At 44.2% G+C, this 25877-nt stretch overlaps 1 protein-coding gene and 2 non-coding genes across 8 annotated transcripts in view; all 3 read right to left on the bottom strand.

The window, feature by feature from the left end:
* Window positions 1-25877, bottom strand: part of LOC139054438 (WW domain-containing adapter protein with coiled-coil-like) — a 436373-nt gene that overhangs the window by 348448 nt on the left and 62048 nt on the right. For all 6 annotated transcript variants that reach the window (XM_070531403.1, XM_070531406.1, XM_070531400.1 and 3 more), the window contains one exon: window positions 16065-16112. In XM_070531403.1, coding sequence (XP_070387504.1) covers window positions 16065-16112 — 48 coding nt within the window. The remainder of the gene's footprint in view (window positions 1-16064; window positions 16113-25877) is intronic.
* On the bottom strand, window positions 21520-21594 carry TRNAS-GGA (transfer RNA serine (anticodon GGA)). The gene has a single exon. It is a non-coding gene; the product is annotated as a tRNA-Ser (tRNA).
* Window positions 21801-21875, bottom strand: TRNAS-GGA (transfer RNA serine (anticodon GGA)). The gene has a single exon. It is a non-coding gene; the product is annotated as a tRNA-Ser (tRNA).

The raw sequence follows: 25877 nt of genomic DNA, 5'->3' as shown, positions 1-25877 counted from the left end.
ACCTTCGTTCATAAATCTTTGCGCCATGACACTGCAGGTTATTCACCTTTCTATCTTTTGCATGGCCACAACGCACTCCTGCCATTAGATTCCTTGCTTCCCACAGATTCATCTGCGACTTGCTCCTATGCCCTGGATGCCATTACCCATGCCGAAACTGCCCACCACATTGCCCGTGATCATCTTGTAGCATCTCAAACTGTTCAAAAAATGCTTTACAATAGCCACCATCGAGATGCCTACTTCGATCCTGGCTTACTGGTCTGCCTTTGGCAGTCTTCTCATTGCGTGGGTCTCAGCAAAAAGCTGCTGCCCCATTACGTTGGATCCTATTGCGTGGTGTACCAAGTGACTGACTTGACATACGAGGTCTCCCCTGTGGTTGCCCCCACTGTGTTGGCAGCCCGGGCTACAGAACTCGTACACATATAGAGGCTCAAGCCCTACCACTCGGACTAGAACCCTATACCTTAGTCAGCACCAGGACAGCGCTTTTGCCCCCAGGAATTTATGTTACAGTATGGTATGTGCCAGCAGCGCGAGAACGGATTAAGTGGACTGTTTTTCTGATACTGTGGTTCGGAGCCCTCACTGCTGTGTTTATTTAAACACTGGTGCAGATCTCCTGCACCGTCACAATGTATATATACACACGCTCTACACAGAATGGAATAGAGCTAAATAAGCACAAGATTTTTTATCTTCACAGAGCGACTTCAAGGCTTTTGTGATGCTTAGGGAGCCTGTATGTATAATTCCTGTTTGAAGTTCTGATTTTTCTTATATGCTTCACATCTGACAACAGTGCACAGGCTTCAGTCGCAAAGATACTTGTTTCTGGATGCAGTACAACGGAGTCCAAGAAGGATCAACCAACAGCTGCATAGGACACCCCAGCATGCAACTTATAAGTGTCAGTGTAAAACTCTGTGCTCGAGCACTTGGACTGGAGTTCTAGGAAATGCATTGTAATACGTGCCTCTTGGTCGTGTTTTGTCACATCTACAAATGATGTATCACATTCTATGAGCTGTCACTGCCACAGCAGTAATGGCGTTGCTGGGTTCAACAGGCGATGTTCCAGGAGTGAAACACCCATTTCCTCGCGAAGTTTTCTTGGGTGCAAAGAGTTGTTCTCTAGCTGCAGGTTAAACTATGAAACAGTGCTGCAGATGTCAAGTCACTTATGGTTACGCAAGAGGGATGGTAATGGTTTGCGTGAACTTTCAGAAAGTATACAAAACTAGAGTACGACCTCTGGAGATTGAATGACCAGTGGTCAGGTTCAACGTAGAGACTCTCTACAGGACTTGTCCTGCAGGCACCAGTTGCCAGGTAGGCCGGTGATGGATAGGATCCGGCATCTTCAAGGCACTAGAAGCCGACTGATACACTAGACAGTTTTAGTATAGTGTACGCTACACCAATGTGTATGCTAAAAAAATAGCAGGTCGTCACGGCAAATGTGCTGAACGCTAAACGAAATAGCGGGCGTACGCAAATCAAACGAGTTAGCGTTAGCGTTTTTTTGTGGCTTACGGAGTTAGCATGAAACATGGCGACGGTCCCGGCTGCCCGCTTCGAATTGAATTTGGTGTTGCTTTTGTTATATGCACTTCGTTCGTAGGAAATGATTGTGTAATTGGCTTTCGCTTAGTCTCAGCCCGCTTCGACGACAGAGTATTATGAATAATCTTGTGGTGTTTTCGAGACCACTCCTCGTTTCGAACGAGTAAAGCCTAACAAAAGAAACATTCGAGATGTCACCGTCACCTATCGCTACAGTTGGGAAATAGCTGCAACGACGGCATATGGCCTCTGAGATCCGAAGATCTCCCTGGCCGACTAAAACTGTAAAAAACGTGCGCTGCTTAGTGTACGCTACACTACAGCGTATAGTGTATGCTATAAGCTGCGTACGCTAAACTAAAGCTGTCTACTATGGCCCCATAATCTAAGCGTGTATGAATGAGGCTTTTGTAACGGCTTGTGATGCACTTCCTATTACTACTACCTTTCATTGTGCGTGACAGAATATTTAAGATGTTCATAGTTTTTAGCCATTTATTTTTAAGGTATTTCAGATGTGGAATTAAGGTTAATTTTGTATCTAAAATGATGCCTAAAAATTTGTGCTCTCTGTTTAAAGGTAAATTTTGAACTTGCACCTCAATATGGGGGTCTGGGACCAGGCCTCTAATTCTGAAAAACAGGACACAGTAGCTTTTCAGGAGATTTACCTCAAATCCATTCTCCTGTGCCCATCTGGACACTTTGTTCAGTCTAACTTGAGTCTGTCATTTGCAGATCGTGAGGTTACAGGATTTAAATCCCATCTGCACATCACCAACATAAGTGGAATAGAACATACTTTGCAGAATACATCTTACTTAACGAATTCATTTTTGCAATAAAGAGGGTACAACTAAGTACTCCACCCTATGGTACCCCAGTCTCCTGAATAAATGGCTTGGACAGAACGCTGTTCACTCTAACAGAAGGTGCAGCTCGATAAGTAGCTTTCTATTACGTTAAACATGTTGCTGCAAATACCAATTTTAGAGAGAGATTGCAACACTCCCTAACGACAAGTGGTGTTATAAGCCTTTTCTATATCAAGCAACACCAACAGGAAGAACTGTTTGTGTACAAAAGCTTTATGAATGTATGCCTCAACTCGCACGAGGTGGTCAGTTGTGGATCAACCTTCCCTAAATCCACACTCACAAGGGTCAAGCAATTTGCTCGACTCCAGAAAGCGTAACAGCCAGTAATCAACAATTTTTTGAACTAGCTTACAGACAGCTAGTTAGCACTATAGGCGGGTAACTTGCCACAGAAGATGAATCCTTATCCTGTCTCGAGATAGGGACTACAATAGTCTCTTTCCACACTAACAGAAAGTATCCTGTTGGCCAGATAGTGTTGAAATGAGACAACACAACCATTAGTGTGCGAGGGTGAAGGTGTTTGATCATCATGTACATAATCCGATCAGCTCCCGCAACAGACTTCTCACAAGTATTCAAAGCCACTCTAAAGCTCGGCTATAACAAAAGGATGGTTGTATTGCCAATTTCCACTGCACTTTCAATTCAACGCTTTAACTTTCTGCTATATTCTTATGCTTCACGCATGCTTCGGAGTAATGTTCTGAATAAGAAACAAGCTCAAAATGCTCAAGGGCACTGGCCTGGTCTTCCAGACTCTGGCCTTGATCATCATCCAAGAAAAAATGCTCAGAAGGCCGACCTAATAATTTTGTTACACTATTCCATACTTTTCTTTGTGTATATGGATTAATTCCCGAGAAGTACTTTTGCCAGCTCTCCCTTTTAGCAATCCGTCATGTTCACCGGCATTGTGATCTGATGTATTTAAAGCTATGAGGTTCTCTGCCGTAGGAGAGTCACGTAGGAGACAACGCCTTGTTCTACCTCCTTCATACTTGCTTACATTCCTCATTCCACCAGGGAATACGTCATTTAGAAACCGAACTTCTAGTTTCAAGGATAAGTATTGATGCGGCATCAATTAAAGATGCTGCTAAGTATTCCCCTACATCATCAACACTGAAGACATGAACACCATCCCAAGACACCTGCTTAAGTTCTCGAAACCACGTCCAGTCTCCTGAATCGACTTTCGATGTAGGAACTTGTGGGCAGCCTTCATGTGGTTTTGTTAGCTTTAAAACAACTGGAAAGTGATCACTTCCATAAGGGTCCTTTATGATTTTCCACTCGAGGTATGGCGTGTGTGTACTTGATGCTATGCTTATGTCTATCGATGAGAGTGTTCCATGTGCAACACAATAGAACACACGCTCCTTCTTATTAACAAGTCATGTACAGTCGCGGACAGAATATTATGGACCATGAAATCTAAGAAAAAGCTGAATATCTCCGCAACCTCACAACGCAATCTGGTATTTGCATTTTGGACCTCGACTAGAATATGCTAACAACGTTGTCGTGGGCAGTTTTACTGGTTACTGCTACAGGCTGCTTGGGAATTGAAAGTTTTCGGAGATACCGTGGTCCATTTTATTCTGTCCGCGACTGTACATGCAGAAAAAAGGGAATCCTGTATTAGGTGACCCCTCGGAACACAATTGAGTATCCCCACAGGATGCTATGCTCATTTAGATCTCCTAGGAGTATATAGGGTTCTGAAAGTTAATAAGGCTCTGAAGTCCTGTTCTGTACAGTTCATAGCTGGGAAAAATGTAGATGGAAGTGATTGCGACTAACTTTTTGAACAGCAGTGCTTCGACAGCAACTGCTTCAAGGGATGTGCCGAGTTGTAATTGCTGGCAGGAAACACCTTTACCTACAACTATAGCCACACCGCCAGACGAGGTGAGAGCACTGTTGCGGTCTTTCCGAAAATTGGCATGAATGTTTGCCTGTGTAGATTTGAAGTGTGTTTCCTGAACACACAGCACTTTTGGACTTAGTTTATGAAGAAGTTCTTTGGCTCGGGGTACGATATGCGGCTCGGGGCTTCTCGGTATGCGGTGAAAACTTTTTCTTATGCTTACTTTTACACATAAGTTTTAAGCGCTGTTCAAATTAACCGAAAATATATGGTGTATCTAAGCACGTTCAAAACTGCATGCGTGCGTGAGATTCGAGAAACACGATGTTGGGACCACTGTGAAATGGACACTACATCATGCAACCTCTGACAATCAGCAAAACCCGCATAGGGCGAATAAATTGACGGACCTCTCGGGAAAATAGGGCCCTCTGGGCAGTGCTTTTCAGCGATAAGGTAGGCTCGCTGCCTACAGGATTATCTGACTGAGGTATGTCGAATGCTTGGTTGCATTAGTCCAAAGTTCCAATCCTCTTTTTTTTAAACATCTAACGATGCTGTGCCTGACTTCATTCTCCTCCAGTGAACTACATCTGCAGGCTTGGAGTGGCGCCTGACAGCGGCAAAAGATGCTGAGAGCGAGTGGGGCTATACTAATCCAGGTACAAATAAGTTAGAAAGGCATACTAAGCTTCAACAAAGACACCCTGTCACCAGAACAGGAATTGGCCTCCCTGGTGCAGTATTCAGCCACTACCTCCCTGACGCATGGCCCTCAGTCCCCAGCAGCTGCGGAGCAGCTGACCAAGGCAGCGGTCAGACCTGTAACTCAGCAGAGGATGCTAAGAATCTCTGGGTCCGAACAAGCCGCCAGTGGAAAGTGACCCTGGCAATCTATAACAGCCGAACTCTGTCGAGTGGGGCTGTGAAAATAAATGATATTGAAACTATAGCGCGAGAAAAAGTGAAGAAGTCGTAAAAAATAGATGCAGCGTGAAATCAGTGAGAAAGAAACTTGGCATAGGACAAACCAAGATGTATGCGCTGAAAGATAAGCAGGGTAATATCATCAGCAATCTTGAAGATATAGTAAAAGAAGCGGAAGAATTCTATACTGACCTGCACAGTACCCAGAGGACTCAGTATAACTCCATTCGAAACAGTAATGAACAGGATACAGAAACTCCTCCTATAACTAGCGATGAGGTCAGAAGGGCCTTACAAGTCATGAAATGGGGAAGAGTGGCAGGAGAAGATGGAATAATAGTCGATTTAATCAAAGATGGGGGAGACATATTGCTTTGAAAACTGGCGACTCTCTATACGAAGTGTCTATCAACTGCAAGGGTTCCAGAAAACTGGAAAAATGCAAACATTAAACTAATCCACAAGAAGGGAGACATTAATGAATTCAAAAATTAGAGGACCATTAGCTTACTCCCACAGTATTATATAAAATATTCACCAAGATTATCTCCAATAGAATAAGGGCAACACTGGACTTAGTCAACCAAGGGAACAGGCAGGTGTCGGGAAGAGATACTCTACAATGGATCACATCCATGTCATCAATTATATAATCGAGAAATCCGCAGAGTGCAATCAGCCTTTTTATATGGCTTTCATAGATTACGAAAAGGCATTTGATTCAGTAGAGATACCAGCACTCCTAGAGGCATTACGTAATCAAGTACAGACCGCTTACGTAAATATCCTGGAAAATATCTACAGAGATTTCATAGCTACCTTATTTCTCCCCAAGTAGGAAGATACCTACAAAGAAAGGGGTCAGACAAAGAGGCACAATCTCTTCAATGCTGTTCGCTGCGTGCTTGGAAGAAATATTAAAGCTTATAAACTGGGAAGGCTTAGGAGTAAGGATCGACGGCGAATACCTCAGCAACCTTCAGTTTGCCGGTGACATTGTTCTATTCAGCAACACTGCAGACGAGTTACAACAAATGATTGAGGACCTTAACAGAGAGAGTGTAAGAGTGAGGTTGAAGATTAATATGCAGAAGACAAAGATAATGATGAATAACCGGGAAAAGGAACAAGAGTTCAGGATTGCCAGTCAGCCTCTAGAGTCTATGAAGGAGTATGTTTACCTAGGTAAATTAATCACAGGGAACCCTGATTACGAAAAGGAAATTCATAGAACAAAAAATGGACTGGATCGCATATGGCAGACATTGTCAGCTTCTGACTGGAAGCTTACCATTATCACTGTAAAGGAAGGTGTATAATCAGTGCATTTTACCGGTGCTGACATATGGGGCAGAGACTTGGACACTGACAAAGAAGCTTGAGAACAAGTTAAGGCCTGCGCAAAGAGCGATGGAATGAAGAATGCTAGGCATAACTTTGACAGACAGATAAAGAGCGGATTGGATCAGTGAGCAAACGCGTATAGCCGATATTCTAATATACATTAAGAGAGAAAAATGGCACTGGGCAGGTCATGTAATGCGCAGCTTAGATAACTGTTGGACCACTAGGGCTACAGATTGGGTACCAAGAGACGGGAAGTGCAGTAGAGGGAGGCAGAAGATTGGGTGGTGTGATGAAATTAGGAAATTTGCGGGTGCTACTTGGAATCTGTTGGCGCAGGACAGGGGTAATTGGAGATCGCAGGGAGGGGCCTTCGTCCTGCAGTGTACATAAAACAGGCTGATCATGATGATCTTTAGCATCATCTAAATTGCATAGAAGCGCCCTAATATTACACTGCGATATTTATTGTCTATATTGCAGAAGAGGTTTGTGCTGTGTGTCTAATATATGAAAGCTTAACTTGACTTACAGAGCGCTTTGCGGGCCCTGTGATGCGAAGTCTCTTTTTTGGAGCGTTCAAGAGATTTTCAATGCTCCTGAGGTGCTGGTGGCGCCATTTGACTGGAAGTCACGTCGATCATCTCTTGCGAGGCTCTAGACAACTGTTCTTGCAAATGCTGCGTTCGCCTTGAAGGCCTCGCCTCGAGAGACAAGACCTTTTGAGGCCACCAACCCAGAGCTTGATGGGCCCTTCTTGGATGAGAGAGAAGTGGTGGCTGCACCCGCCGAGGGTGCTGGTAGCCCCGCCACGGCCACATTTTTTGTGAGCTGGGCTGAAGCTGGAGTCTGCTGCCGCAGTGCCCCCTTATGGACATACCCTGCGGTATACCCTGCAGTATGAAAAAATGGGAAGCGTTTTGGTGCTTCCTTGAAGATGTTTTCTTTTACTTTCACAGTTACGATTTCTTTTTCTCTTTTCCATGTGGGACAAGATTAGGAGTAAGCTGCACGGTCGCTGTTGCAGTTCGCGCAATGTAGCGTGCCTTTGCAGTTGTCTGAGGGTGATCATGGTCACCACACCTTGCACAGGTTCGGCAGCCTCGGCAGCTTTGTAAACCATGGCTATATCTTTGACATTTGATCTTAATGTATCCTGCCTTGATCTCGGGCAGAGCACTGGATTCGAATGTTAATACGAGATGTTTGGTTGCAATTTCTTTGTTTTCACTCAACTTTATTCGTTGGACATTATTCACGTTTTTGTCTCACCATCATTCTAGAAGTTCTTCCTCAGTCAGTTCAATAATGTTGTCTTCTGAAATGACACCTTGAACAGTGCTCATTATGCGATTTTTGGTTATGGTCACCGGGACATCCGAAAGTTACACTAGATTGGAAAGTTTTTCGCACTGCTTCTTGTCACATAGTTCCAGTAGAAGGTCACCACTGGGCATCTTCGTGGCTTTGAACACTGGCCCTAGAGAATCTGTGAGATTTTGCTACAAGAAAAGGGGAAATCATTCTCGCTGCCTTTTGTCTTGTCACTGTAGACTACTTGTATCTGTTAAAGTTCTCTTTTTGTTTGCGAAAGAACTGGAAAACATCATTGGTGCACCCTCTTTTCTGAGGCCGATTGTGAAGTCGAGGAAATCGTACTGCCATATATATATATACCGGCATTCAGCAGAGGTGCGAGCCACCCACCATGGAGCCCAACAAGGGGATGCGACAGGACTATGTTCTGTGTGCACCAGTTCTGCAACTCAGCTATAAACCAATGTATATAACCGAAGGTGGTTAAAACAGAAAAGGTTGACCCTTGCTGCTTGGAAGTTAGGTGAAGACAGGAACGATTGAAAGTGAGACAGGAAGACGAAGATTGAAGAGGAGAACAGGAAAAGGCGACTGCTGATTTCCTCCAGGTGGGTCAGTCTGGAGGCCTCTGCATTCTGCATTCTATGTGAAGAAGAGGCCAAAGAGGTGTGTTGCCTCTGCCGGGGGGCCTTAAAGGTTCGAACACCCAGCATTGGCTCAACCCACAGGATCCACTTTTTCCTCATACTCAGGTAATCCACGCAAGGCTACACGCAGGAGGGTCCTACCCTCATGTGCTCGAATACCACATACCTGCCAACCTGGCGAGATAAAAAATAGGGAGACTTTTTATTCGGAGGGGGGGGGGGGGGAGGTCGTTCAAACTTTCCGGCAGTGTTCGATGAGTCCTTTTGCAGGATCTTGCAGTAGCAGACTTTGCTCACTAAAAAAATTGGTCAGAGTTGCTTTGCTCAAAATATGGTCCAGACTGACGGCCCTTCACTAGCAGCAGGTGTCGCACATTCATGAGTGGAGCTCAGTTCTAGTTTTTCGCACCATGCTAACCATCCTCTCACAGTATTGCGTTGCAAGGCGGTATCACGAGTAAATCCAGCATCACCTTAGCAACTCAGTGAAACATGTTTTTTATCAGTGTTTTTCATTTTTCCAACCATAGACCACTGCACATCACACCTTTCTTTATTCAGAATGTCCTCTGGAAGACTGTACACCTGTAGTGTGGCAAACTCAGCTTCGAGAGCACCTAAAGCGTCTTTAGCAGATTCACTGGAATCTCAAGGCAGCAGCTGAGGGAAGCTCTGAATAAAGAAACAAATACTCGAGAGCGATGCCTGTGAAATAAATTTCAGGTTGGCCACCTCTGCATTCTTCAAAGTTGCGTTTTAGAGTTGCGTCCATTGCGATAATGCTTCGCCTCGTCGCATATAGGAAACCTTTTTTGTAGATAAGGTCCAACATGGCCGCTGACACTAAGGGGTAGGTTGTGTTAGACGAGGAATCCTATAAACAGGCACTCCACACATACGACACTGTTGTCGCAGTTTTTCCAGAGAAAGTTCTCTATGTTGCCTTGCTGCTCAGCGGTGCGAACTTAGCTTTGATGCTTCGCTGTGAAAACGTGCAGTTTCCAGTCGCCTTTGCCACCTTGAGACACGCTGATGTCGCATCCACACGTTGTACAAAATGCAAAATGTTCTTTTCTTGATGTCAAAAAGCACGGAAATTCAGAAGTATAACATCGCAAAATACCTTTTCTTGGGCTTTGATAGCGCCATGGCATCAAGCACACGAGGATTCCAACTTTACACAGTGCATCGCACACAGACGGCCTAGCGAACACTAATCATTGTTAAGAATGGCGAGCTCCAAGGCAAAATTGCCACCCAATTACGACAAGGGGGCAAGACACGCATTCCGCACTCTCCGTCGCTACAGCTAGGAGGCGTTCGAAGAAGCGGCCTTTGCGCTGTTAAGAATGGCGAGCTGCAAAGCAAGATTGCCACCCAGTTACGACAGGGCGACACGACGCGCATCTCCCTCTCACCGTCACTGCAGCTAGGAGGCGTTCGAAGAAGCGGCCTTTGTGCTGAAAACCGCCTCCTTCCTCCAGCCCCATCGACATTGTGACGGGACGAGTTCGGTGTGTGAACAATGGTTTCGGAGTTCCCCAACGTGGACCTGATATGACACGCATGGACAAGCTGCCGTGGGGAAGCCGTATTTTGGTGCTTCTCATGCTCGTCCAGACGCAAGACAACGAGCTACCCTCGATGGGCGCCGATACTTCCCGGAACGGCACCCCTCCAACGCCGGCGTCGGGCATCAGAACGCGGTTGCCTTTGTGTACGTAAACTGATCTGTGGAGCAGCGGCGAGTTGGTGATGAGTAAACGAACAGTCGCCGCCTCGTATGGCCGGCGGACCAAGTGTATAAAAACTGTTGTTGTGCGAATGCTGGAGACACTTCTCTTGAGCAGTCATGTTAGACTGACACACTTCTCTCATGCAGTCATGTTGGACTGATACTCTTTTTCTCAAGCAGTCATGTTAGACTGATTTATTTCTGTAAGTAAACCCATTTTCCTCATTCTCGATGAGAAACAGTTCTTCACTTCATCAACGATCTCAGCGTAAATAAGTTGGACGACGGCATGAGCCGTCGAATTCATGAGCTTCGAATTCATGCCGTATTCCGATCTTGGCAAAGGACCACGAGCGATGGGATTGAGCCCCCAATCCTGACATCATACACACAAGCAGCGGCAATAAGATGCACCATGGAGGAAGGCATGCATGAAATGCAAAGAGCTACATTGGGTCTGGCTTTGGTCGGCGTACTAGGCACCATAGTCGGCTGCTTAGTCGATGATACCGATAGTGTTAGTGAAAATGTTGTTGGTGATGCTGACAATTACGATGTGGCTGTAGATTTTGCGGTGCCGGTTTGACAAAACCATTCTTGCGCGAATGGAGACCACTTTTTGGGAGATATAAGACAGTGATCGTACAATCGGAAAGTTCAGTCAAAAATCTGGAGTCTCCCGGGCGAATCGGAAGGGTTGGCAGGTGTGGGTACGTGGTGTCACCACACACCAAACGCCTGCTTACAGACACCTCTGCGAGGAATGTGCAGAAAAAAAGAAAAGTTTAAAAACACCTACGATTCCAAATGGAATCACAAGGACTGAAAGGTTTAATTAATGCCTTAAACTCAAGTCACACTACTGTGACTATTGTAACAGGCTTCTTAGAGTATTAAGAGTAGCCAAAAGGTAGTACTACTATTATAACAAGATCCATCATACCAGCAATAATGCAAAGGAGCAATGGAAGCTCCTAAATTCTTTCTTGAATTCTTTGGTTGTAGTCTGATGGCCAGCCTATTATTAGACATCCGTTCGACCTCTGCCAATGCATTTAGTGACTTTTTCACTGATAATTTTGCAAATCAGCTCAGTACATTAAACAGGTCATTTAATGATGTGCCCAACCATTCTTGCTTGCCGGCCTTGACAATGTTCACCCAGCAAACATAAAACAAGTTACAAACACTACCGCTTACACTCTTTCCCATAGAGTAAATCCTATATTCAAGAGGGCTGCATTTCTAGAAAAGAAAAACAAGTAATCCCAATTCACAAAAAAAGCAGACCACATGCTCATTTCAAACTATCAGCAATTTCTACCTTACCTTACTAGAGCAAGCTATTTGAAAAATGAATAGAAGGGCATTCAATTAAATACCTGTCAAAATTTGACTTGCTATCACCTCATCGCACGTAACCAACGCTCCAACATACGTAACAATACGATTCAACCCAGGTTTTTCAACTAAACTAGCATTACTTTCATTTACGGATCAGATCAAGTTCACAATCGACTCAGGTTTATATGTCTGTCCACTGTTTCTCGACCTTACTAAAGCCATTCATTAAATCAGTCATAAAATTATTGAAACTTACCATTTAGGAATTGCTGAACCTGCACTAGCACTTACAAAAAGTTACTTATCAGACAGACGACAAACTGTTTATATTTCAGGAGTGCTCACTAATAATAAAGTTATCACAAAAGGCTTACCTAGAGGCTTTATAACTGAACTGCTATTATTACGGATTTATACTAACGATACCTCTATCTGCATCTTTTTCCTATGCAGATGGCACTGCAATATTAGCAATCAATTTATCAATTGATTCTTGTAACTACAAAAGCTTAGTAATGACCTCATTAACTTAACAGAGTGGTGTGAACTCAACTCTCTCCAGTTTTATATATCGCAATCTACATTTATAATTTTTAATATTACTCCTGAGACTTCATCCTACTCTCCACAGATATATTTAAATTCCTTAAAATACATTCTGTTAACCAATGTTTTTTAATGTTTCTGTTTCTAACGGTGAATCTTATAGCGCACGAAAAGATGAGGACACAGAGACGTGGTACACACAAAGTGCTTGTGTGTACCAAGTCTTTCTATGTTCTGGTCTTTTTCTGCATGTAATCCTAAACATGTGATACTAACATGCCCCAAATGCTGCGTTTCTGTTTCACAGTGTCATTTATAGGTGTCGTTAGAACTTAAAATAACAAAAACATATTTCTCACTTAAAACAAAAAATGGCCTATAGAATAAGAATCCTAATAAAAGTGCGACAATAGGCCGTCCTACTTCGCTGTCGTACTAAGTGCATATTCAGTCATTTTACATATTGCATACCATCATGGAGTAATGTATCCCACCCATTTACTGCCATTAGAGCATTTACAGAATCAAGCCATCCAGCTATTTCCGTTTTTTCCACAACAATGCCATCGCACTTCCTCCAGGATACTGTTAGTTCACTTATTCTTACAAAGCTTTTTCAACAGTCCCTAGATACATCCACAGTACCTAAAGAATGGACGATCAGGAAGGTGGTTCCCCTACATAAGTCGGGTAACAAAAATTCACCAAATAACTACCATCCCATTTCGTTGACTAGTACATGTTGTAAGCTACTTGAACATACATTTTTTCTAGCATTGTTAAATTCCTCGAGTATAATTCTTTTTTCACCCCAGCTCAGCACGGCTCAGCACAGCTTTCGCAAGACATTCTCATGTGAAACACAAATGGCTTCATTCACTCACAAGCTACATCAACTTTTGGATCGTTCTTCTTTTGCCGATTGTATTTTCTTACATTTCTCTAAAGTGTTTGACATGGTTTGCCACAGACTTCTCTTGTAAAATTAAATAAACTAAAACTATATCCTAACCTTCTCACGTGGATTGGGCTCTAACAAACCGCACTCAGTTTGTTACAGTTAATGGTTTTATTTCTTCTTTCTGCGATGTACAGTCGCGGACAGAATAAAATGGACCATGGGATCTCCGAAAACGTTTAATTCCCGAGCAGCCTGTAGCAGTAGCCAGTAAAACTGCCCACGACAACGTTGTTAGCATATTCTAGTCGAGGTCCAAAATTCAAAAACCAGATTGCGTTGTGATGTTGCGGAGATATTCAGCTTTTTCGTAGATTTCATGGTCCATAATATTCTGTCCGCGACTGTACATTCTGGGCTACCCTAAGGTTCAGTTCTGGGCCCCCTCCTTTTTCTCATTTAGAGTATTTACTCGCACAATGATCGCACTAGCGTAGTGATCCCACCCCGGAATTTCGTCGTCAAAATTCAATTTTTTTTTATTTCCCCTGTAATGATCGCAACCCGAACTTGCCGCAGCGATATGTCATGTGCCAAGTCTAGCTAATAATGATCGTGCTTACCATCTGTCGAATGCTACGCGAACAACTCAAGACAAACCAAGCGGTCTGCACGCACCAAACATTCTTAAGTAGATGCCTCATTTCATTGCTTTCTTCACTTTCCGCACTTCCATGACTAAAAAAAAGCTGCAACCAAACTTGCCTTTATTATGTGTAGGCATTTTAATGGTTGTGGTCAACAACAACAAAAAAAGGCACCTTTCGATTCTTCTCATCTGCACTCATGGGCACGCAACAAATCGCGAGCGGCAACGATAGTAGCCACGTTTACACTGATACGTTAAAAGTGCACCCTGTTCATACGCCGACGCTTGTAACACAGCTAAGATATTCACCCACCCTTAGCGGAAATGTGCCGTATTAGGATAGTAGTGAAAACAGATGCCGCAGTTTCCGCAGCATGCCGGCCATGTGTTTCGATGTCACTGGCAGCTAAGCGCACCCATCTGTTTCTGTCCCCTCAAAGTGGACATAGCTACGTTATTGCTGCAGACTTGCCGATATTGATGGTATTATTCATTAGTGATATGGTAGAAACTGTTTCAACGCACGTAATGTACTCACGAGAAGAAAAAAAAATCGCGTTCGGCACATTCGGCTTGCTCCGCCGGCCGCCATTTTTGTTTTGGTGTCCCGCAGCAAACGCGGAACGAAAAAAATTTATTTTCGTTTCGCGGGAAATTTAGCCCGCGTAATAATCGCACCCCTGATTTTGCGTCAATTTTTCTGTCAAAAAAGTGCGATCATTATGTGAGTAAATATGGTATATTAACGACCTTCCTGCTACACTGTCTTCTAACGTTCACTTGTTCACTGATGACTGTTACTTTTTGCAACATTACCAATGAAACCGATGTTAACAGGTTGCAACTCGACCTTAACGCAATGTCTAACCGGCGTAACTCGTGGTTAATGGAACTAAATATTAACAAATGTAAAGTACTACATGTATCTTGTGTTTTTCGACAACATGCCGCTAACTACTTAAACAGCGTTCCTTTAGAAACATTGAACTCTTACAAGTACTTAGGTGTCCATGCAACTACAAAGCTATCATGGTCAATTCACACCGAATACGTTACTAACAACGTTAACCGTATTTAGGCTGCTTGCACCGTAACTTGACTAGCTCACCTTCTAACCTAAAACACCTACTCTATATAACTCTAATATGTCCTCAATTAGAATACATTACTTCTGTATGGGATCCCGGCCAGGATAACCTGAAAACAGCCTTAGAACTTGTCCAAAATAACTCAGTTCGATTTATATTTTCTAATTATAATAGAACTGCAAGCATTTCTTCCATGAAACAATCTTGGTCTTCCTTTGCTGTCTGTTCGACGTAGAATTGCACGTCCAGCACTCTTTTATAGGATTTATCATCATCCTACACTGCACACGCAATTCTTTACAGGACCCCATTATGTATCACAGCATGCTGATTATTGTCATTAAGTTGGGACCTATCAATGCCACACAAAGCATTTTTCCGTCTTTTGCTCGCACATGTATAGATTGACACCACTTTCCCACTGATATCGTAAATACTACTGATAACAGTTTTTTCCATGAAACTTTAGCTAACGTTGTATAACCAGGAATTTCTTTTTTGTGACACAGCAGCTAACAATGTATAGAAAGAAACCTCTTGTATTCTAGCATTGTGTTTTGTTCATATTAATTGCTGCGTTTTGTTTACTTCCTATGTACCACACTTTCTTTTGTACCACTCCCCTCTATAATGCCTCTGGCCCTGAGGGTATGGTAAATAAAAAAAAAAAATCCTTCCAATTATTCTTCTGGTTACCTATCACTTAATTGTCACACTATCAAAAACTATAAACAGCCTTATTCCCACAAACTTATTTGACAAGATATCCCAAACAGGTATCCCAAAACTAGATTTGTCTTGAATAACAACTTCTTACAGAAACTATGCAGTAACTATTAAAACAATGAAAAACACGTGGCCCAATATGCACCAGTAACGTTTTGAAAACTTGCCTAATGTTTTAGAACAGTCTGTACCCTTTGTTACATTTAGGGAAAGAACCAATGTTGTTTCTAGTAGGAAATTCATATTGCTACTTACTACTAGCATATTAATTGTCTGTGTTTTTATTTTACTGAACAATGTCATGTTTCCGCACTCACTTCTCTCCATGCACTTTGAAATAAGAGGTTCTTTTGGCTTGAGCTATGGGATGTTCAACAACAAACACTGATTATCAGTATGGTCAACAAAAATATAGTTATCATATAATCGAGGAGACCCAGATCAGGCAATTGCCTAGCATTGGTATAGATTGAAGGATGATGCTTGCCCAAGCAGGTCAAGCATGAAAAAAATAAATGCATACCTGATGAGGAATTCTTGTACTTGCTCTCGTGAACGTACCTAATGTACCCTGAAATTAAAACAGCAAAAACGGGAACAGATGTACAATTAATGAGGTGCCAACATAAGACTGGGAAAGGTTAGGCGTAGTCTGGTCAACAGTCACGCCAACTAATCAAGCTTTTTATGTGGTTAAGGTGCTTTATCAAAATGCAACGAACTTGAAAAGCAGGCCATGGAGCCTACTGATAATAATAAGGCTTCACACACAAGGTACACTGAAAATATTAAACCTTCCAGTGGCAGTGAAGTACTGGTACAATTTTGCATTTCTGCCCCGTCATGTCGTTAGCGTCAGATACAAATGCGAGGGCCATACCAAGAGAACCGTGAGCCATTACACCTATCACTTTTTCCTCCTTCCGCATACCCAAAAATAAACTGTTGTGTATGTTTTATAATATCCAAGAAATAAACTCAATGTTGGAGGTGCATCAGTTCCAAAAAAGACCAGACACTGAAAGGGTAAAGGCACTGCAGGGCAGGCAGGGATGAAGGCTGCCAAGGAAGTTTTTGAGCAGCTCTGGGAGCAGCAAATTTGGAGCATGAACTGTCCGTTTTGCAGCAGCTTGGTAAACGTCAATATGAGTGAAACACAGGCATATGAAAAATATTTATATTTGACTTTGCAGAACAATATTAAGTTACACCAGATCACTTCTGTGGAAGCCTGCAAGGCGAGCAAATTCATGACAGGGAAAAATTGTCAACCACCTGACTGTGGCATGAAGCTGCAAAAGAAGCCCATACAGGTTTCTCAGAAACCACCATTGAGTTACATACTGGATGTGCCAACCAAATGTGGCTAAGAAAATAAAATGACCAAGGGCTTTTCGTGAACAGTGCCCACTCTATGTTGATAGGCCTGTGTTAATGCTAGTCGAGTTTTTTTAAAATTCATTATGAACAAACAATTAGTATTTAATTTTAATGAACTAATATTTATTACTTTACTAATTCATTAAGGTGCCAATGCAAAAGTTGTGGAAAATGTCGAGAAATGACTGACAACAGTGTATATAGCTATCCAGGTCTTGTGAGATCCTTTCTTCCGAAAAAAAAAAAAGACAAGAAAAAGCCTGGGAATATTATTTTAATCCTCGTGAGAATGCGTCCCTACACTAGTAATATAGGTGGTCTCGGACGTAAACGTCGTCATCTAGTGCACTGTGTATATTACGAATGTGCAAACCTTGGCCACGGTCTCGTAATGGTTCGAAAAGCGAACCGCACTACTTCGGGTTTGATAGGGGCTGAAGATGTGCACCAAAAACTGCTGACGCGGCAAGAAAAAAGTGCGCAACCCGTTTCCAGAATCAGAATTTATTATTAGAAGTTGGGTCACATTACAAGTATTTAGCATACAGAAGGTCCCACAGTCAAAGACTGTATCGGGACCTTCAGTGACCCTATTTGACAAGGTTTGCGTAAATATTGATGCAATCTTCAGTGTGCAGAAGAGTTGTCACAGTCACAGCGTTTTATTTTATTTTATTCCACGGGCTTTCTTTCTCATTAAGGAAGTCTTCATGAATCCTAAGTTGTTTAAAATGCTGTTATCGGTCATTTGCTAACGTCATCCATAACTTTTTCACTGGCATCTCATCAATTAGGTAAATTTATAAATTTAGCTATTAAACGTATTCATGCACAATGAACGTGCAATATTCACAGTGGCCAGCCACTATGAACAACACCCACCAAGGTACAGTCAACACCTCTGGTAACATTTAATTTTTGTAGACCTTAAACACTGCAGAATACCACAGAATAAATGTGAAGTGACGCACTGGTGATTGCACGTTTGCCAGTATTTCACATCGCTTTCCGAGAAAAAGCTCCAAGATATTTTTGAAAACAACAAGGGTATAAAAATGTTCACTGGCTTTCCGGTCTGCGTCATCAACCAATGTATCTAATAAGCTCGATTATTCGGGCTTATTCATGGCTCCGCCCCGGGCTCCATAGAGTCAATGTAAAACAAAAAAAATTAAAATTAAATTAAGGGGTTTTACGTGCCAAAACCACTTTCTGATTATGAGGCACGCCATAGTAAAGGACCCTGGAAATTTCGACCACCTGGGGTTCTTTAACGTGCACCTAAATCTAAGTACACGGGTGTTTTCACGTTTCGCCCCCATTAAAATGTGGCCGCCATGGCCACATTTTGATGCACTGAACGGCAGTTTATTAAAATTTTTGGTCTCAATCTGCGCAAGTTGCGTCGTGAACATCATTGCCACAAACGCTGATTCAGAGGTTTGCGGTTTCACTGAACGTTTAATTACGACTACAAATTGGCTGCTAAAATTGACTAAATACGAAACTTTACATCCTTAGCTTGTGTTCTGCGGAAGCAAGAGCCTTATTTTGTATGGTGCGTCCGGGCAGATAGTAGTGTACCGAGTGCAAATTTAAATGACAATTGCAGTTGCCATTTAATGTTTGAGACCAAGAAGTTTCATGAAAGCAAGTAGGTAGTTTGTCGGTGTGCCGCACTATCATCCCAGTAACTGGATGTGGTGCATGTGCGAAATAGATTCAGAACGTCACACGCACGGCGTTTGCCTATTAATCGACACAGATATACAAATACAGTCGAACCTCGATATATCGAACAGCGCGGTGATCGTAAATAGTTCGATATAGCCAGAATTCGATATATAAAATCACGTAGAAAACGCGTCAAAAACTAGCACAAATCAATCAATGAACCAATCGTGGCGCAATAGATACTCACATGAAGCTTCAAACAAAGTATTTATTTCGTTCGCTGAAAGTACTGAAGCAGCGTAGCCTGCTTCATATTGGCAACCGCGTGCTGGACCACGGCGTCCTCAACATAGTCCAAACGGTCCACAAGAGACGGTCCAGTGCCTTCTATTGCACCGCAGTAGCGGCGTACAACGGCCAAAGCAGCTACAGCCTCAGTTGCAGTCGGGAGCGGGGCAACAGCAGCGCTTGCTGGATCAGCCTCGGCAGCGTCTTCGTTTGGCCGCTCAGCAGTCACTTCTGCCGCGATCTCCACGTCTGTTAACTCCGCCACTGTTCCGGTGCTGTCGTCACCGCCAACGAAATCCTCAATGCACATGCTGTGTGGCTCAGCACCGACAAAGCGCTCCAACTGGCTCCACGGCCGCCTCGAACACGCGCGCACGGCGGGGGCGCGGGCGCGCCCGGGCTGGCTCGCGGCCGGGGAGCGCGCGCTTTTTTTTAGAGAAGCGCGCGAAGCGCCCGCTCCCCTCTCCCCTCGAGACCGGCCCAGACCGGCCGTGGCTGGCTCCAAGCCGCCGCGTGTGTACGCCGCTACGTTCAAATGGCGCCCTCGGTGCAACCGATGTGGGAGCTATCGTACGCAGCAGTCTGGAACGCCCATCGCGCCGCCGCTATCTTCGAGAGTGTTGCGGGAAAGCTCGCCTCCTGTCAACAGAGCGCACTTGGTCTGGGGCGTCGGAGTTCGATATATCCATTTTACATTCGGCCCCGTTCGAAATAAAAAATTAAAAATGCATGCAATTTTCCACGTGATATAGAAAGTGTTCGATATACGCAATAATTCGATATATCCGTGTTCGATATATCGAGGTTTGACTGTATGGCACAGAATCGTGTGCTAAAATGTATAACGAAACTAACAAGCTACACGCTGAGCAGGCTGTACGACCTTACTCATTCAGTGCTGCTTGCCTTCCTAACTGCCCCATGAAATGAGCGCCAGTTCAAATCCCCTTTAGTTGGTTTCCATATACACAAATGCATAACACTTTTATAAAGCATTCTTAATGCATTGCGCAGCATAAAACTGTTTTCCATTTTCTTGTGGCCTAGTTACAATTACAGCCCCAACACTCCAATGACGCCGACGCTGCAACAAATTGCTTAGGCTTGGATTGCAGAGCTAAGGGCTAGACAGTGGCGTTGCTAGGTCGTCTGGTACCCGGGGCCCATGGGTCTTGTGTCACCCCCCTCCCCGGGTGTAGCCGGCGGTAAGAGGGGTGTCTTCAGACATATATGACACCCCCCCCCCCACATTGGCCCCTTGCACCCGGGGCCCACGGCCCCCCGGCCCCCCCTGTTGCTACACCACTGGTGCTAGACAATGCATGTATCTGGCTGTGTGGTTGCCACTGAACACACACAGACTGCTAAATTTGGCAACTTTATTTCAAATTAGTGTTTTGGCGCTGGTTGGTGCAGCTCGATGGTTTGGCACTAGATGGCATAATTGGCACAGCCCTTCCATCCGTGTAAGGCTGCAGGTTGATTTTATTCAGCTGGCAAAGTTTTGCATTTCGCACCCACTAAAGTGCGCTACCATGAAAAGGAATTGAACCTGTGACCTCATACCTACAAACAGTGCTACTAAAATCTTAAAGCACAGCCCAACCCCAATGAAAAAAACAGACTGTCATCTGCAACAACAAGCCTGTTCGACGACTTCTAAGAAAGACGAGACCATGTGCACATCTGTGTAGGCTAGACTCAGCAGAAAAGTTTGTATTCAAGGCATCCTAATTGGGCATCCTAATTTGGCATCCTTCTTCATTGCGAGTTGCCCATGTGCACAGGGCAGGGGTCCACTCCCCTACACATTCGGGTGGCAAAAACTTGGGTTTTCTTTGTTTTTGAGTGGTCAGAAGGCCTGCGCGGTGTTGGGTGACAAATTGCAAAGCACAACGTGAGGGAAAAAAGTTAAATTATGGGGTTTTACGTGCCAAAACCACATGATTATGAGGCACGCCGTAGTGGGGCACTCCAAAAATGTGAACCACCTGGGGTTCTTTTACGTGCCCGTAAATCTAAGTACAAGAGCGTTTTTGCATTTCAACTTCATCAAAATGCGGCACACCGTAGGAGCGCAGTATGGATGCAGAGAATGATTCCAAAAATGTGGTTTTGTAAGCATAGAGTTCAAATTCCGCCAACAGTCATAATTTGCCCATGCAGGCAAACCTTCAGTGAGACTGCTAAATGTGGTGTTGCAGCACCAGCTCCAGAGTCCTTTGCTGGCTAGAGACACCGCCGAGGTTTGGACTGGCTTCACAATATTGACCATGTGCTATGCGTATGGGGCGGGGGTCCAAGATTGGCAACCACTTGGTCTTTCTTTTGTTTTCAAGTGCTAAGAAAAGCCTGCATGGTGCCAAGTGACATGTCACAGTGAGCGCCATAGAGGCGCGGTATGGGTGCGAAGAATGCATTCGGAAGACGTGGTCTTGTAAACACCGAGTTTGGATTCCATTGGTCATAATTTGTCACCACGAGCAAACATCGAGTGAGACTGGTGTACACGGAGTTAAGACACCATCTCTTGAACTGAATAAAGGTTAAATCAGACATCCACCCGTTCAGCAATTGCTACATAGGAAACTCATACAGGTTCCTCGAAAGAAAAGCCTCATAGTTGAAGAAAAATTCGTCCTGGTCCGGGACTCGAACCCGGGACCACCGCCTTTCCAGGGCAGCCGCTCTACCATCTAAGCTAACCAGGCAGCTAGCAGATGGCAGGGCCAAGTCGAATTTGTCGACAACACGAAGCAAAGGCAAGAGTTTGACGTAGTAGTTCTGCGGAAACCTGCAAGGTGGAGAGAAGTAATGAATAAAGGGAAAATCAGACATCTACCCGTTCGTAGCAATTGCTACATAGGAAACCCATACGGGTTCCTCGAAAGAAAAGCCTCATAGTTGAAGAAAAATTCGTCCTGGTCCGGGACTCGAACCCGGGACCACCGCCTTTCCAGGGCAGCCGCTCTACCATCTAAGCTAACCAGGCGGCTAGCAGATGGCAGGGCGAAGTCGAATTTGTCGACAACATGGGTACATGGGTTTTCTATGTAGCAATTGCTACGAACGGGTGGATGTCTGATTTTCCCTTTATTCATTACTCCTCTCCACCTTGTGGGTTTCCGCAGAACTACTACGTCAATCTCTTGAACTGTTTGCTGGTTAGGAACGCCATCTAAGTTTGAAATGGCCGGGCAATAAATTGTGCGTGCCTAGCGTTTGTCGCTGAAGCCACGACTATGTATAAATGTGGAAGGGAAAGTAGTTGTAGAAAGAAAATAGTTTCGACTCTCATTGGCACTTGCATCTGTAGGACAGGTCAACCGCCTTATCATTCTTTTTCTTTGTCTGAGCTATATTAAGACGATATACTGTCCCTTAGTCTGGGCTGAAATAAAGATTGCTGATAGAGCAGTGAGGCTCGATAAAATGTATGTAAAAAGGAGTCCGGGCTGAAATCCGGATTGCTGATCAATCAACGAAGCTCTGTACAGTAGTCTAGGCTCTAACAGCCATTGAGATAGTAGAAGAGCAAGACACTGCTTGCTCTATTGTTCCAAGTTATAATTCATTTGCTTTATCTGTCATCTATTTGCATGTAAATGTTTAGCTATAAACATTCCCTGTCCATCTGGCCTACACTGCTTCACGGCTGCATTCGATCATCACTGCCAATCATGATCCGAGAAACTTCATGTTGAAACAAAGAATGGACAAACGAAGAACCGACATACGATGGCACTACCAGTATTCATGAAACGTCATTACATACAAACCAAGTATGATGCAATGGCAACCTATGAACATCAATCACAGAGAGACCCTTTAATAATCCCCATTAGCAAGCGGAGTTGTGGAAGGTGGCAGTTCGAGGTCGACCACTAAGGACTCTGCATGCGTTTACAAGTCATTCAAGGCAACTTGCAAGTTGTGTTGTGTTGGGTTTAATGGCGCATAAGCAACTCAGGCTATCATGCGCCAAACGCAAGGTCAAATTTTTTTTTTTAAGTTGGGTCACCTCAGCGATATCTTTGTCTGGGCAAGGACTCTGAGGATCCCAACAAACTAAAGACCTCGGTCTTCTTCTCAAATATGAGAAGGTGGGTGAGGTGTATCCCAATATGAAGTTGTGGATAGGCTCATTTATAGTTTTTCAATGATAGCTGTTTCTCTTATGAAGCTAATAACATGTGTGGTATCCAATGTAGTCTGTGTAAGGAATTCTTACTTTGATGATTTTTTTATGTCGAGCTTTCGCTCCACATTCATCTGCTTTTTCATTGCCATCGATTCCGACGTGACTAGGCACCCAGCAAAATTTTATGCTGAGTCGTTTTCTTGTGGTTTTTCTTATGTTATGTAGGATGTCTTGCAACTTGCAAGTACCAAGAGCCACACTTATCTCAAAACTACAACTGATGTCACCTACACAAGACCATGTGCATATTTGTCAGCTTTTGTGAAATTTAACAGTAAGGCATGACAGAAAAAAAAAGCTATTAAAGATACTGGCATACACACAGCCACTGTTTTCACACAGTAGCATTACTGCCACATAAAATGTTTTGCCCGATGTGCAAACAACACAGCATATAATTTATGAAAACACCCAAGTAAACTTTCAACAAGCATGGCCTTTGCTGTATTCAGAAGAAATTTAAAATTTCTTCTGAATACATTTAAAGAACATTTAAAATACCCCGTGACAATGCACCCCTGTGCTAGCAATATTAGCATTGTCAAACGTAAACCTTGTCGCTTAGTAAACTGCACATCTTACGCACGTTATAACCACAGCTTCGCATTCAATAAGGACTAAAGATACATGCCAGAAGTAATCATTGTGTCAGGGAAAGAGCGCGGCTGCTTATTCGCAAGCGATGAAATAAGCCCATTGACGACATTTACGATTGAGACCGCTGCAATTTCAGGTGCACAAACAAGCTGTGATCGCCTATTAACAGCGGAGCTGTTCCAAGTCGAGCGTTCGCTGTTTGTCCGGTGTCACGCAAGGGGGGCAGGTTCCGGAGCTCACTGCCAGAGGGCGTGCCGAGGTTAGGAGCAGGGCCCTGCCAGCATCGGAGCAGACCAATCGGAACATGCACTGGGGGAGGGGGGGGAGGAAAGGGTATAGGAGCAAGTGTTTCGCTTGTGCACGCCCTTTCGTGCTATGGATTCCGCTCAGCGCAAGTGGCAGCGGCAGCTCGCACGACAGTGGCACCAATGCCACGCAAATTCCAAGCTTCGACAGCGAGAAGCACAAGCAAAGCGCCAGCGGAGAGAAGCCACTACCGCCGCGGATCGAGAACGGGAAGCGCAAGCCTACCATCGTCACACAGATCGGAGATGGGAGAGCATTGCTTCCAGAGGAGATTGCCCTGCTCAAAAGTAGGTTCATCACCACTGAGGAAACTCTGCAGGTTGCACCTGCCAGAATTAGGTTATTATATTCAACCAAGGAAGTTCACAAGCTCAACACTTTGGTAGCCCCTCTCGCAGAAGGGGAAATGAAGAGGGTTCTTGCAGATTATGTGTACCTCGGCTACCGGACCAACACCGAGCTCGTGCGGGCTGTGAAAAGGGTGAAGAAGATGGCACACACAGAGATGGCAAACCTACCGCACCTTCAGTCGTTCCTTGGAGTCTAGCAAAACAATAGCCTAAAACCCAACAAAAACGAAGCTCGAATCTAGCAAAACAACGAGACAAAAGACCTTCATGAAAATCACGCTAAACATAAGTTCAAACATGAGAGAACGACCACGAGCTTCGCTGTTTTGACAGCTTTCACTGCATGGAACTGGCTTTACTTTTTCTTTTTTTTTTTGCAAATGTTCTTTGCCACCAGAAAAAAAAAACTAGTACAATGCCAACAGGTTGGGCTTTTGATGTCATTATCGGTCATTTCTCATCGTTCACAAATTTTCTTGTTGTTTGCAATAAATGGGATGGTGATTCTTCTTTTTCATACTTACTGAAGATAAATCACCCTTTCCTATTACTCCATTTAACTCTAATGATATCTTTTTAGCAGCATTGACGCCATATCGATAAACTAGCCTAATAAAGGCAAATTATACCTAAATAATGATTAATGCACAATTAACAAAGCACCCATGATGTGCATGACCAACGCCCATCAATATAGAGAGAGTGCCGTTCATGTAAAGCAAACGGTTATTTTTTATTTTTGGCAACATTTTACTCGGAGAGCCGGTTAACAAGTTGCAAAATATATGTGAAGTTACTTGGTCATTGCATGTTTGACAGTTTTACCCCTCTCTCACAGGAAAAAGCACTTGATTTTTTTTGGCAAAAGAGGAGACAAAGATCACTGGTGTTTCGCTCTGCATACACACCTAATATCACAGGCTATACAGTCGAAGACCAATTTTTTGGACAAGCGCCGTTGTATCCACGGCCTTGCCCCTGTTGGATACGGGGCCGTTTCCTGAGCCTACTTCGAGTTCCCCAGACCACATCGAATCGCGCCACAGCCAATTAAGGAGCGCAGAAACACGGATGCCACATTCCTGAGGCACGGCACGTGCAAACAAGTTGGCGGACCCCACTTCGTGTGCAGCCGGTGGAGCTATTCACTGTTTGGCTCTTCCCGAAAGTGAAGGGAATGGACTCTTCCGTCCTGGCACTGTTGGGGGTAAAGTGGGTCCCGAAGAAAGACGGCTATGATGCACCGTGACAACCTGACGTCGTCGCCCCCTACCCTATATGGTGACGGCGCATTGCAAGTCAGCAAGGCAAGACCGCAGGGAGAAGAAAGCCCTCGGACAAACAACCGAGCAGCGACTCTCTTCGCCAGGTGTGACTCCATCGCACGGGCGCCTACCATTGGCCGAAAATGGCGTCACCTGAGCGGGCTCTCCCACTGGCCAAACGTGACACGTCTTATCGACACCGAAGGGCTTAAAAGACGCAGACCGGGAGCATTCCTAGAGCATTCCCTGATTCATCTCTCTCGGAACTTCTTGCG

Source organism: Dermacentor albipictus, chromosome 1 (assembly GCF_038994185.2).
Source record: "Dermacentor albipictus isolate Rhodes 1998 colony chromosome 1, USDA_Dalb.pri_finalv2, whole genome shotgun sequence".
Lineage (NCBI taxonomy): Eukaryota > Metazoa > Arthropoda > Arachnida > Ixodida > Ixodidae > Dermacentor > Dermacentor albipictus.
The sequence above is the reverse complement of the archived record's forward strand: the minus strand, read 5'-3'. Positions and strand labels throughout refer to the sequence as shown.